Source organism: Labrus mixtus, chromosome 8 (assembly GCF_963584025.1).
Source record: "Labrus mixtus chromosome 8, fLabMix1.1, whole genome shotgun sequence".
NCBI lineage: Eukaryota > Metazoa > Chordata > Actinopteri > Labriformes > Labridae > Labrus > Labrus mixtus.
Window position 1 is genome coordinate 9,236,108 of NC_083619.1, and position 13,866 is coordinate 9,249,973.

General features: G+C 38.7%; 1 protein-coding gene across 1 annotated transcript; it reads right to left on the reverse strand.

The window, feature by feature from the left end:
- Positions 1 to 4,007: 4,007 nt before the first annotated feature.
- On the reverse strand, positions 4,008 to 11,256 carry LOC132978335 (sodium- and chloride-dependent GABA transporter 2-like). Its single transcript, XM_061043453.1, has 14 exons — positions 11,061 to 11,256; positions 10,735 to 10,869; positions 10,474 to 10,614; positions 9,088 to 9,172; positions 8,851 to 8,983; positions 7,697 to 7,831; positions 7,351 to 7,454; positions 7,151 to 7,275; positions 6,918 to 7,030; positions 6,182 to 6,319; positions 5,029 to 5,131; positions 4,687 to 4,787; positions 4,360 to 4,530; positions 4,008 to 4,273 (listed from the first exon to the last, which is right to left on the reverse strand). Exons 1-14 carry the CDS (start codon positions 11,248 to 11,250, stop codon positions 4,154 to 4,156), a joined length of 1,794 nt encoding a protein of 597 aa, XP_060899436.1. The 5' UTR covers positions 11,251 to 11,256; the 3' UTR covers positions 4,008 to 4,153.
- Between the last annotated feature and the right edge of the window lie 2,610 nt (positions 11,257 to 13,866).

Below are 13,866 nucleotides of genomic sequence, written 5' to 3' on the forward strand. Positions count from 1 at the left end.
CATGTTGGCTTTAGTCACAGGTGAGAGCTTCTATCTGTCTTCAAGATGCTAATTCAGCTAATCAACTCAACCTAATGCCCATGTTTGTGTACTGTGTGTCTTTTCCAAGCAAAAACAGGACAAGTAGAGTGTCTTTCTGTGAGGTTTATGTCACTGACTGGCCATATAAGAGGTCTGTGCTTTTTTTTTGTTGTTTTGGTAGGTGAAATATTAGTAATATTTTTTGCATTAATTAGCACGTATGTTAGCAAGATACCTGCTTGTTAGCTGTTTTTATTTGTTGGCCAGTGGAGCCTGGGTTTCTGGTTTTCCTTTTGAGAAGCTTCAGCCGGCTGCAGTGAGGACAAGATCAACTCAGGAGAGTCTGGTGTGCGAGGGGCAAGCCCGCTACTTTCCATATGCTTAAACTGGTTCAATAACCAGCTTCTGAATTAGCTGTGGGTGTAAACTGTTACAGCTTTGCTAACTTGGCGTTTGCCAACCATTCACTCCTCACAAGCAACACGCCTCCTCCAAATGTGTATCTAGCTCCAGAAACCAACATTGCGGCTACCGGTATGCCAAACTCAAGGCTTCAGTTGAGAATCCAGTGGCTACATTAACGTGCATTATTAATACATTCTTTAGTTGTATATTTAAATGATCCTTAACATTTAAACCAGCTGATTTCTTCTTATCTCATTCCCTTTATGTAACTTTGAATCCGTTTCATCCTGACAGCTGACAATGTGACTATAAACACTTTATCTTTCCTCAAAAAGAGGTAAAGAATTAAACAGGGAACTAAACAGCAGGGGAGTCTTTTAGTATGTGTGTTCACCTGCTTCAGTATATTACAAATGTCTTCCACTTAGGCCTGCTTTAACCTGGAGGGGGTTGATATGGTTTTGATACCAGAGACAAGTGAGGGAAAAAGGAGGGCCAGTTAAGGAGGTGTTTGACAGGAGGCCTTTCTAAATCCCACACTCATCCATCATAAGTGGCATTGGTGCACTCTGAAGGCCTAATAGCCTTTTGCATTTTCACACTGCGCAGTGCCTTCTGGATTTGATCAGAAAAAAGAGAACGAAAGAGAAAAGGTGAAGAGACACACATACACTGTTTCCTTCATTTACTCTTTTTTTCTTTTCCCTCAACTCCTCATCAACATCCCGTCCTCCCTCCTTCAAGGCTGCTTCTCGACGCTTCCCTCCACATTTTGGGAAAATCACTCTCTGAATTGGAAAAGGGACCCCGGGGCCACAGGCGCACACAGGGTCCATGTTTCGTTTTTTTTTTTTTCTTCTTTCTTTTCTGTTCGTGGGATAATTGACTCCCTTTGCCTGGTAATTCATCGCTTGCATATGCCAGCTAATTCATCAGAAGAAGAAGAAGCTGGCGACCTCACAACCTTGTGTGCCCCACAACACACACATACACAATTCATTTCTTAACACATCACACTCTGCTAAAACACATATACCCAGGCACGCTTTCACAAAAACACACCTATTCACTCGCCCCAGAAGAGCCAGGAGCCGGGAATGAGAGGAGGGAGCAAGCGGCGAGTTAGCGGATGAAAACGCTGAGATGATAGATGGGCTGCATTGTGGCATTATGAATGAATTATACCTCCCAAATACCTTGAGCAGTGCAGACTGTCAGCCTGTATCTATACTAATCTGGGAGAAAATATAGCTGTTTCCACATTAAAGGGGGCCGGAAAAGAACGGGCGGCAGAATTAATTGAGCAATCAGGCCATTAGAGAGAAACATCATACTGAGCCTGGTTTCTGATGTAGCAACATTTATCACTGCTGACCACCAATCTGCTTCTTTTTTTCTCTCTCTTCTCTCTAATGTGGCCCCATCTTCAAACAGATTAGGATTATTGTGACAAGACAAAGGTATCTTTTGTCTTTTTCCTTGGCAGTGTCAGCGCCTGCTGCATTTATCACGCTTGTCACACAGTCTTAAGGCTTTCAGCTCGCACACCTCATCCCATTTTTCTTCCAGCCATGGCTCCGTGTTAAATTTGCAAAGAAAAAGTACATTATTGGGAAATGTCCCCAGATAAATTGTGCGCCTGTCAGATACATGAGGGGGTTTTTTTTCTCTCCCGTGGAGTTCAGTTTTATGTTTATCAGGTGGATCTTGATCAAATATGATTCAAGTTTTTCTTCCTCAAACTCACTGCGTCTGGTATTTAACACACATTGAGGCTTTGGGAGATCTTAATACTGCAGATGCTCTGAAAAATTTCAAATATGGTAGCAAGGTCAAGGTACTTTGGAGGAAATACATAATCTATTTTTAACATCTACAGTTATCGGTCACTGAAACACAGTATTTACACATATGATGATTTATTTTAACATTGCTGTAAGCTGTCTCTGAAACATGGTGCTTAAAGGGAGTATTGATACAAATACAGAAAGAGTTGTTCAGAACATTTGCTTCTAATTTACATTTTTAGGTTTTTTATTCCTCAATGAGAAATTATAACTTTAAAATTTTGAATATTCCATGTAATAAATTAGACTGTTGTTACTCTATTTTTTTTTACATTTTCATTATAAACCTTTTATTTCTTATACTTAATTATTATGACATACTTTGTTGATCAATGCCAAATGTTGGCCACGTGCAGCACAAGCAGATTTCTGAAGCTGTTGGACTCGTCTTTAAGTGATGATGATGATGATGCTTCATCATCATTGTGGCACAAGGCATCTAGTGATTCTGCGAAACACTTTTGTTTTAAATGGAGTCTAATAACAGAGTTGTGTCTCGTTTTTTATTTAGTGTTTCTTTGTATTTGTATAATGGGATCATGTTCAGTCATAATTTGGTCATTATTTTGAGAACATTCAAATGAATTTAAGTGAATTAAGATGTTCCACAGCTTTTAATACGTTTTTGCAAAGGCCTCAGATACAATATACCTTTCTGCCCTTTACTGAAACTTGGCCTTTATACAAACACCCTTACATTTTAATTTACAAAATGTCTGCTCTTCAATCAAAACAATAAAACACACTGAAAGAATCATTGAAACAGTGATATATTATGATAAGGTACATAATAGGACGTGTCCCCGGACGGGACAGTTGTCTTCCTTCTCCAACATCAAACATCTATCGCCCTCTGCTGGTTGTATCAGAGAAGTGAAAGAGTGCAGTGTGGGCAGCAGAGGAGATTGTTAAATCAGGACATGTAAATCATGTTAAATAAAACCTCAAAAGGTATCCACTGTGTAAAAAAAAAAAAAAAGGTCAGTGTCATGAGCGTTATCTTATAAATGAAGTGCTCATGAACTGGTTACAGCCTAAAGAGCCATTAGCCCTGCAATAGGGTGGCAGTAGCTCAGTCTGTAGGGACTTGGGTTGAGAATCGGAGGGTCGCCGGTTCAAGTCCCAGCACGGACCATGTCCAGAAGCTTGTCTGGTAGCTGGAGGGGTGTCAGTCCACTTCCAGAGCACTGCCGAGGTGCCCTTGAGCAAGACACCAAACTGCTCTGGAGCGCTCGCTGTGGGCAGCCCCCTCACTCTGAGACCTCTCCATTAATGCATGTCCATAGGATCCTGTTTGTGCATGTGTGTGTATTCATGTTCTTTAGAGTGTAAAATTGAATTTCCCCTTGCGGGATTAATAAAGAATAAATTATTAATCGTGTCTTTATAACAGATCGACACCTCAGATCTGCAAATACAACATTTTTATTTTCACCCACAGTGCAGCTGAGAAAGAAGTTTTGTTGAAAATCTAATTCAAGTTGCTTCATTTTCACCCTCAGTGGCAATACAGCCAACACTTTAATTTGATTCATTTTCTTAAATTACATTTTTTTCATAAAAATGCATACACAGAAAACACACACACACACACACACACACACACACACACACACGCACTGTAATAGTTGGCCCCATAGAAAACATCATGTCAAAATCAGAACTGTTAAAGTTGATACATGTTTTTTAAAAGGTTCCTAATCAAAGGAGCGCGTCACATGTGAAAAGTTTTTTTTTAAAACTGTTTATTGTAAAAAAAAAAAAAAATATTCTGTTTTAGGGTAAGAATATGTTTTTCTTTTCTTTTATGTTTATAGCTACAAAGAAGCACCAAAGGATTCTCAAAGTCTTTCAACACTATTAGAAATCCTACATTTCTCCTACGGGTTCAAAGCGCACAGCTCATGGTCTGTGGAGGACAGGTATGTTTCAGAGTCCACATTTTCCTCAAGTTTAGCTCTGAACAGGTCATCTGCTGGAGTCGTCAATACCTTCAGTCTCTGTAAGGAAAGAGGAAAAAGGCAAGATTACAAATGATTGGTTGAACATTCTTATACGTGTGTGATGTTTATGCTATCCAGGGCACCTGTCTCAGAGTTCCTGGAGTTACAGCGAGACTGTAGAGGATCCACAGCGGTGCTATGAGGACTGAAGACAGAGCGAGAAAAAGGCCCAGAGCGTAACCCCACCAGGGGTACGAGTATGTGTTGTTGTATCTCAGAGGAGTAAATTTCACCAAATAGAAGAGCAGTGTCCCCTGTGAAAACACATCACTGTTCGATGAAACTGAACATTTTCATACTGAAATACAAATAAAAGATTTAGGAACAGTAATAGTCATAGTCTACAGTATGTTATCAACTTCATTCACTTTTTTATCTTAAAGCAACAGATATTTCCATTATTCACTTACAAAAGAGACACATGGAGTGATGAACCTCCAACAGTATTTCATATAAAGGGAAGGGCGGTATCCAATCATGTCCTTAATATTGTTGTAGTAACAATCAGCACCTTGGAGACAGACATTGGTTTTATTGCTGGCTCACTTATATTATAAAATGTAAGAAATATGAAATGAGGAATATCAGCTAGCACTTGTCAGGTAAAATATCAGGTAGTTTAAAAGTCTGGTGAAAGTGGACACAGGGGCATTAATCAAAGCTTTCTGCCTCTTGTTACAAAGGGTTTGATAAGACACTGAGGTGCTAAAGAAGTTCTGATGAAACAAGTTGTGATAGTAAATGTAGCTCACCATATGTCCATCCGATACAAACAGACTCCAATATGGCAAAACTTATCAGGGGAATTCCACTGCAGGCGTAATAGTCAAAAAGCTGGAACACGTACAGTCCTCCCTGCAGGAAATAAAAAGAGATGAAGAGAGAAGGTCACAAATTTACAGAGAGCAGAACGTGTGTTTAAAATACTTTTCATAGATAGATAGATAGATAGATACTTTATTGATCCAGAGAGAGATTCAAAGCATCCAGTAGCAGGTTACAAAGACATGACATGAAACATTTGTTACAAATTAAACCACAAAACCGACCCCCCCCCCCCTCCCATACATATATATTAACCCGAAAAAAGATTTGAAGAATACCTCTAGATGAATCAAACCTAAACTGTGCAATTAAAAATAGATTTATACAAGAAATGTACATAACCCGTGCAGGGATAAAAATATATGTGCAATCGTTGACGCAGCAGCATTTCAAACTGACATCACAAGCACAAGTTTAAATGCATGCTCATCCTAGTCAAATAGTAATAACTATAACGAGAATATAACCATTTAATACAGCATCTTTCATATTGGGGAGTAAAAGAATCAGGAGGATAAAACTAAATCAAACACCAATGCTATTTGGTTTCAATTCTCTCTTACATATGATTAAATAAGAGGGCTCAAACCTCGTCTGTCTCTGTGATATGCATGTGTGACCAACCCAACCACGACCCTAAACACACTTTATTGCTTATATAACTAATACACTTGGAGAGGTGCAAGTTTACTTCCCTGAGGTGCTGAGGGGCCCTTGAGCAAGGCACAGACCCCTAACTGCTTGAGGCAGTGTGCAGTCTCCTCACTCTGACATCTTTATATTGAAGCGTGTCCATACGTTTGTACATGTTTGTATATTGGGCCTATGTGTGTGAGTTGCATGTCTCTCAGTTGCAGAGTTTAAACCTGAATTTACTCTATGGGATTAATAAAGTGTATTCAATTGTTCTTGAAGACCATAATGGAACATCTGAGTGTTGAGACAAAGGATCTGTCTTAGACAACATTGAAATGAAAACAGGCTTCAACTTCCAGCATGCACAGTGGTCAAACAAACACACACAGATACATGGTGGTTTTCTTTGAATTTGAAATCATAAGTGAACCAGAGCTGACCCACCTCAGTGACCATGGAGAGCCCAACGAGGAAGGACACAGCACAGAAGAGCAGCAGGAGTAGTTTACGACGATGACCAACATAAAAGAAGGACGGATACATGTCTGATATGGATGTGACCAGGCCTTCCAGATAAACAAACTGTGGGGGAGAAAATAGAGAGGATGGTTTTACTGAAGGTGAATCAGGGGAGTCTCTGCAATGTCAGAGGTCAACAAGCTAATCCCACTGAAAATCAACAGTCAACTCAGCAGCTTCTCACAGAAATGAAGTGCCTTCAGGACATTTTGATTTTTCCATTAGCATTGACTTCATGTTAAGGTGCTTTCAACTATTTAGTCTATGGAGTAGATCAAGAAGTGTGGGCTACCGCCCCCTGGAGGTCCATGGGGGTACTGAGGGTGGGGTCTTGAGAGGTAATTTACTAAAAAAGAGTTTTTCCAATATAACAATTAACTACTTCCACTTGTTTTGCTACTTTAACAGGACTCAATATTTTGCAGTGCATAACTATAGGACAACTTTTTTTTGTTCATAAAAATATATTTATTAGAAAATACTTTGTTTGAGTCTCATTTTAAATGTGCTTGATCTTATGAATTACTTAAATTGAGTATAATTACCAACATAAGGCAGGGTTTTCTCTGCTTTAAATTCAGAAAAGAAACAAAGGTCATACAGTAAAGCTATACTGAAGTCGGTGCCTTTTATTCAATGGAGATAAATACTAAATCTTTACCTCACTGTCCAGCCCGAGAAAGATGATCATAATGAAGAAAAAGGCGGCCCAAAGTTGAGGAAAAGGCATCAAGGCTATTGCCCGAGGATAGGCAATGAAAGCCAGGCCCGGACCTACAAGCAGTAAACATCAATATTTGATAAGTTAAATACAGTACTGTACGTCATTTTGTAATCGCACAAAACAATACTGTTCTGATTGTTTTCATTGTTACTAATCAGTAAATGTCAAACCTGATTCGGCCACTGCTGCAATGTCGACACCAAGCTCATAAGACATGAAGCCCAGGACTGAGAATATTGCAATGCCAGCCACAAAGCTGGTCGCACTGTTCAACAGGCACAGGCCAAATGCATCTCTGTAATGAAAAAATAATGAATACAAATAAGCTATATCACAGAGTAAACAGGGGACAAGTAAATATTATTCTTACCTGTAGCAGTTGTTGTTGTATTTGTTGTAGCTTCCTAAAGAGGCCAAACAGCCTGTGCAGACAGCATAGGAGACTAATATCTGGCTCCCAGCATCCATCCACACCTTTAAACATTAAAAATGACCTCGAGTATTTAAAGATCCTTTGTTTTTATTGTTCAATTTAAACTTTAAGCCTTGACAATGGCATTGATCACACAACAGTGTCTGTATATGGTCTAAGTGTTGTTCCTTATGTCCATCTCTTCATGACCTGAGTCTTGACCATGAAGAATTTGTGATTTTGAAATATCAACATATGGACTTATAATGTGCCCTCATCCACTCATCCCCCATACTTAGCTCACCTGTGCATCAGCCAGACGTGTTGGATCAGGATAGAGGTAAAATCGAATACCATCAGTGGCTCCTGGCAGAGTCACACCACGGATCAGCAAAGCAATCATCATCACATAGGGAAATGTGGCTGTGAAGTAGATGACCTAAAAAAGAAGCCAGGACAAAGGTACAGGGGATCGAAATGTGAAAATGACTTAATGTACCGTAGTTCAGCCCCTCACTATTAACACATTTATGTGACTCATGGTTCAAAAGGGGAAAAATAAACACAAGGGAGAGGACACCAAAAAAAAGACTGCGACAGAGGAGCATGTAACATTCAAATGTTCTGCAAATCCTGATCGCTGTTCTCAGAACAGCAAACTTGTGGTCTGCTGTGGATCAAACAGGAAGTTAGCTTGCACGGGGCAGAGGTGCTGGCAAGGTTGAAACTGTGAACAATTCTGTAGCCAAAGCTTAGAGGACTTTTGTGCCACTGCATGTCTATATACTTTACAAGTTGCCCTCCTCCAGATTGTTTCGATGATCTACATTGCTTTGGTTCTTCCCCTCTGAGTCCAGTCCCATCGATAAAGCCTGGACACCTACTTATTGGAATCAAAAAAAGTCACCACATTTGTGTCAATGCTCCAACAGTAAATGTTCACTGTTTGGGATTCCACACTGCCTCCACAACACCTTGCACCTTTCTGTACTCGCCTAACATATTGTCATTCACAAAAGACACAGTTAGTGCATTTTTTTGTAATATTATTTTAGATTTGTTATCTTAACACACTTAACAAGAAGACAAATGTCTTGTGTGTGTGTAAACCTACTTAGTGATTAACCTGATTCTGATTCCGATGGCTGTTTCGTTCATGTTATCTTGTACAGAGCAAACATGGGAAGTATGTTGTAGCAACACAGGAGAGTGGACCAAAACGCAAACTGCAATACTGCAGTCACTGGTCAAGTTACCTACTGGGTAAAGGACATACAAATAAAAGGTGTACAGAGGTAGGTAAAGTTCAAACCTAACGAATTGCAGATCAACATAAGGAGCAGCCAAGCTAAGAACCTAAAATCAGGCAGATATCAGGAAAACTAAAAACACCACAACTAAATTAACATCACCCACAAACAGGAGAAGACATGATACCTTCTTGATTGATCAGCTGACCTTTCCTGAAGACTTGACTCCTTTCCAGATACAGAAGTAACAAATAATCCAGCTCAGCAGAAGACATCCAGCCAGGTCCCAGCGGACAGCACCCACCTCTTCTATCCCTCCAGACAAGCCCAGGACTCTCCTCCTGAACACAACAAAAAAACATGCTGAGGAACAATTACCTCTCTCTAAGTCCGTAAAATGATGATTGCAATTTTAGTAACTAGAAGATCTTTTCTGAACACATACTGCCAGAATTCTTCCACTGAAGAAGTTGCGTTCTGAGAAAGGTTACCATTTGATGAATAATCCAGGCGATAATCAACACAGGCCTCTAAAAAGTAAGAAAGACAGGTTAAAGTAATAATTTGTGAAACAAGAAATTGTTAAATGTTTATGTATTGGTAGTCTTGGAATCAGCTTGTAAATATGTAATTGACACCTCCTCTTTGCATCTCCCTTGTGCCCCCAGACTCACTAACATAAGAGCTTCAGAAGCACAAGGCAGAATAAACAAAGTGAATGGTAGTCTGAATGATAAGGCTGGAAATACATTTCAATTTTGTTAAATTAAGGAATCAGTCCTGTAGTTCTGGTGTATTGTCATTTATTTTAAACATTTATTCAACCACAGTTAAATAACTTTGTTGTGACATGTTCAAAGTCACTGTCAAAATCAGATCCTAACAAAGAACTGATGTCAAAACTCAACGATAAATTGATGTCAGATCCCATCAACATCCCAACCTGACATCACACAGATGTTGGGTTAATTTCAAAACCTGACATTGACTTGATGTCATATTGGATTCACATCAAATCCAGAAAAGAACTGGTGTCAGATCCCAACATTAAGGTGAAATCAAAATCTTGAATTTAAATAAGACCCCTTAGTTAGACTGACAACACATCCCAATGTTGAACTGATGTCATATCCCAACATTGGCTCAAAAAATGATCCAGACTAGAACTGATGTCATTTCCAGACGTTAGTTTAACGTAAAATCCAAACATTGAATTTACATCATATCCTGATCTTCGGGCTTCAAGCGAAACCTGACTTTGAGTTGACATCAGATCCCGACCTTTGGCTGACGTCAACACCTGAAGCTTGTCAGACAACACAACCTGACATTGCCAGATCTCAACGTTGGGGTGATGTCAAATTCAGCTCTGGACTGACGACAGATCTTGACGTTGGGCTTAGGTCAAAACTTGACGTTGAATTGATATCAGAACTCCATATTGGGCTGACATCAGTAATCTATCAATAACCGATAATTTATTGCTGTCATTGTAACCCATCACTTAAAGTAAAGTTTTAATTCCTTATTTGATAAAAACTGCCTTTGTGTCTATGTTTTGGACTGATTTTATTGAAGTATGCTTTGTTGGTATGTCCTGTGTTACAGGGAAATATATATATATGCTAAAAGAAATAAAGTCACCCAGAGCAACACAATGTTTCACTAATTGGTATGAATGTTTTAAACAATGAAACTCTATAGCATTCTACATAGATCCACATGATCAATGATTTTGTGTTAATGGTTGAAAGTAAAACACTGATATCACCAGAATAAGTCTTTAAATGTAGACATGAGTGATGTCACAGAGTGTATAGTTTATGTATACCTGTGTTCCAGGTGTTGTTACAGCTGGCCCAGGGGAGAACATCATTAAAGGTGGAGAAGAGGTAGAGGAAGGCCCAGGCCAATATGACGATATAATACATTACAGTGTAAAGCATCAGCACTATGCTGCCGTAGCCTAAACCTGAAGCATAGTTTTTATTAACACAAATATTTGATCAAGATATATATGTACTGACATCATATGCTTTTAACAGGGACATAACACTAACCTGTTTTAACAGGTTTAATAATCTAGCAGTACCTTCAAATAAAGGACATATCTTTCTCCAACATGTGATTCCACCTTGACCAGTGAACTGTCCCAGAGAAACCTCCAGAAAGAAGGTGGGGATCCCACAGGTGAACAGGAACAACACATACGGGACCAAGAAAACTCCTACAAGGAAAAATTGGTGACAAGCAAAACTGTAAGAGCTAAAAAAAAAAATGATTTAAACTTATACATAGTCATGATTGCAACCACTTCTTGAGTGTCTCTCTTTTAATCTTTTTATTTATATTTTGCATTTATATATTTTTTATTTATATTTTGCATGGATTGCATTGCAACTTCAGTCAAGCTCTTACCTCCTCCATTTTTGAAGCACAGATAAGGAAACCTCCAAACGTTACCCAGACCGATGATTTCTCCAACTACTGCCAACAGAAACTCCGTCTTGCTGGCCCACTGACCTCTCTTATGACACTTTGGAGGAGGGTTATTGGGATTCTGGTCATCTTTCATCAGTTTTTTCTCCAGTTTACTTTCTGGTTCCATTTGAACTGTGCTGAAATATTCAATTAAAGTGGCAATTTGTTTGCACTTTTAGAGGCAACACTTGAAATTCTTACTTACACATCCCATTATGGCCACCTTGAAGTCAGAGAATAGCTTAATAATCAATCCAGCAGACACAAACTATTTTTAGAGTTGTTTTTGCCCCCTCAATGTTCAGGGCTTACTTTACACCTATGTAGGTGTATATCACAAAAAAAATGTTTTTATTTCAGTCCAAACAACCACTTTGTGCGTGGGAGAATGTTTTACTCACACTTATCTTGGTGCTCATGATAGTATTGGTAAATTAAGTACGCTACACCAACCTACCTAGTCCAACCTCACAACAAACCTTTCAGCACAATGATCCACAACAGAAACTGACAGAGAGCTCTATCTGCAGAGTTGGTGTGTCCTTATGGAGCCTCTCAGGTGCTGATCATTCAGTAGAAGCAAGTGATGATGATTAGGTGATCACTACAGGAGAACAAATCAAAAAGGGGTGAGGTCTCAGGCTGTCGGCCATGTAACACCAACAAAGACTTGTAAGGTCAGTGGCTCCATATATACCAACAGGAGCAATTTGGGGTTAAGATCAAATGTTGTCTGAGGACACGACATGTAGCTGCAGGAGCTAGGAATTGAACCCCTGCCCTTTCAGTGCTTTTAGTCACACTTTACCACGCAGATTTATCTTTAACTCAACACATTTCATTTCAGCTGTTGTATGGTTTATAAATTGACTGTGACCACAGTGACTTGCAGTTACTGTTGCCTTCAACTGTATTATTATGAAAGGTGGATTTATGTAGACAGAATTTTCTGTATTTATATTTTCTCTTTCTAAAAATGACGTGTTTTTATATTAATGAGAGTAGAGTATGTTTATTCATTTTAAGATTAATGTGAACTGTTTTTCATATAAACATGAATTTGTGATTTCTTTGTAAAACCCAGATTCGCAAAGTCAAATTTACCCAACATGCTGTCGACAGCCAGGTAAAGTTGGCATTTCTAAGAGTCATTATTTCAGTGTTTTTTCTGCTACCACAGAAAAACTCATTTACTTACATTCAGATTCAGATTCAGATTCAGATTCTTAACCCTAACCCTAACCCACAAGTGGAAATTTGAGTTGCAGCAGGCGCACACAGAAGACAAGAAACACAAGGACAACAAAAACATAAACGAAAACGAATTTAAAAAATCAGAGAGCACAACAAAATATAAAACCAAATAAAACATAATAGAATATCACAATAAAATCAGTCAAGAGCTCATACCAAAATGGGAATTCCTACCAAGTCATTGAAGTGCAAAGTGGAGGTGTGCAAATGTGCAAAAAGAGCAACAAATGGCTAATTGTTGTTTAACATATTAATTGCACTTGGTACAAATGAGACCTGGAATCTTTTTGTCTTCCTTACAGGAGCTCTAAAACGACGACCTGAGTGTAAAAGGTCAAACTCACTGTGAAGTGGGTGACCTGAGACATCAAGAATGGCCTTAGCTTTCCTCAGGACCTGCTGGTTATAAATGGTCAAAAGCCCAACTTGACACCTCCCTGAAATTCTGCTTCTTGTTTTTACAAGTCTCCCAAGTCTATTCTTGTTTGACAATTTCAGGCTTCCATACCATGCAGCGATGCAAAAAATGTAAAACAGATTCAGTAAAACTTTTAGAAAAGAGAGTCATCATTTCAGAAGAAACATTGAAAGATTTAATTTTTCTTAATAAGAACAGTCTTTGTTGAACCTTCTTGGAGGTAGCGTCGACATGATTTTCAAAACCCAACCTATTGTCAGCTGATTTAATAATAGTTGGTATTTGGCTCGGTTGGAACTTTATAAATCAATGATCATGTCTTTAGTTTTTGACACATTTAAGTGGAGAAAAGATTCATCACACCAAGCCACAAAGTCATCAACATCTCGCTCTTCAACAAGAGACTAAGCTAAGGAGATAATTAAATGAATCATAAGATGTTCAAAATAAGAAACATAACATTTGAATAAAAAGGTAAATACTTGAAAAATGATGCATATTGAGCTAATTAACCAGAAACTGCTTTGACTCCAACTTGACATCATAGCAGCAGGAGAGCTGTAATTAAGGGAAAAATCCAACTATTCCCAAATGATCTGAAATCAGAAGTAAAGAACATCATAAGTGTTATTCTGTACCTTCGTGTCTCTGGAGTCTTGCTGAGTTGGTTGGATGGAAGTTGTGAAGCAGAAGTGAGTTTTTTGATGAAGTTTGGTGTCAAACATGAGGAGAGGAAATGAAGAATAAAGACTTTGGAGTTTCAAAAGTCCCTTGCAGTGATGAAAACGAATGAATCACAAGTCAGGGTCACGTCTCAGGTAATAAGTATCTTTTTGGCCACTGCAGAGAGCATTTGACCAATGAGAGCAGTACTCAATACTTAATCCCAGTTTATCTAAAACTTCTTCTGACAATGAATGCAGAAGAAATATTCAAATAATCTCTTCAAGTAATGTTTTATTATTGTGTTGTGTGTTTTAGTTCTCGTGGTCACAGCTGTTCTGCGTCACAGCTGTTCTGCTTGCTTGTTTGCAAATACTGGCAGTAAACTGTTTCCATGTATGTCAAGTC

What these genes read in the sequence shown, in the direction of transcription:
- LOC132978335 (XM_061043453.1), bottom strand. Translation starts at nt 11,250, where the DNA reads ATGGAACCAGAAAGTAAACTGGAGAAAAAACTGATGAAAGATGACCAG. An exon ending in TCAGTGGAAGAATTCTGGCA is followed by an intron (nt 8,984 to 9,087) that starts GTATGTGTTCAG and finishes TGTTGTGTTCAG; the next exon opens with GAGGAGAGTCCTGGGCTTGT. An exon ending in GGCTCTCCATGGTCACTGAG is followed by an intron (nt 5,132 to 6,181) that starts GTGGGTCAGCTC and finishes TATTTCCTGCAG; the next exon opens with GGAGGACTGTACGTGTTCCA.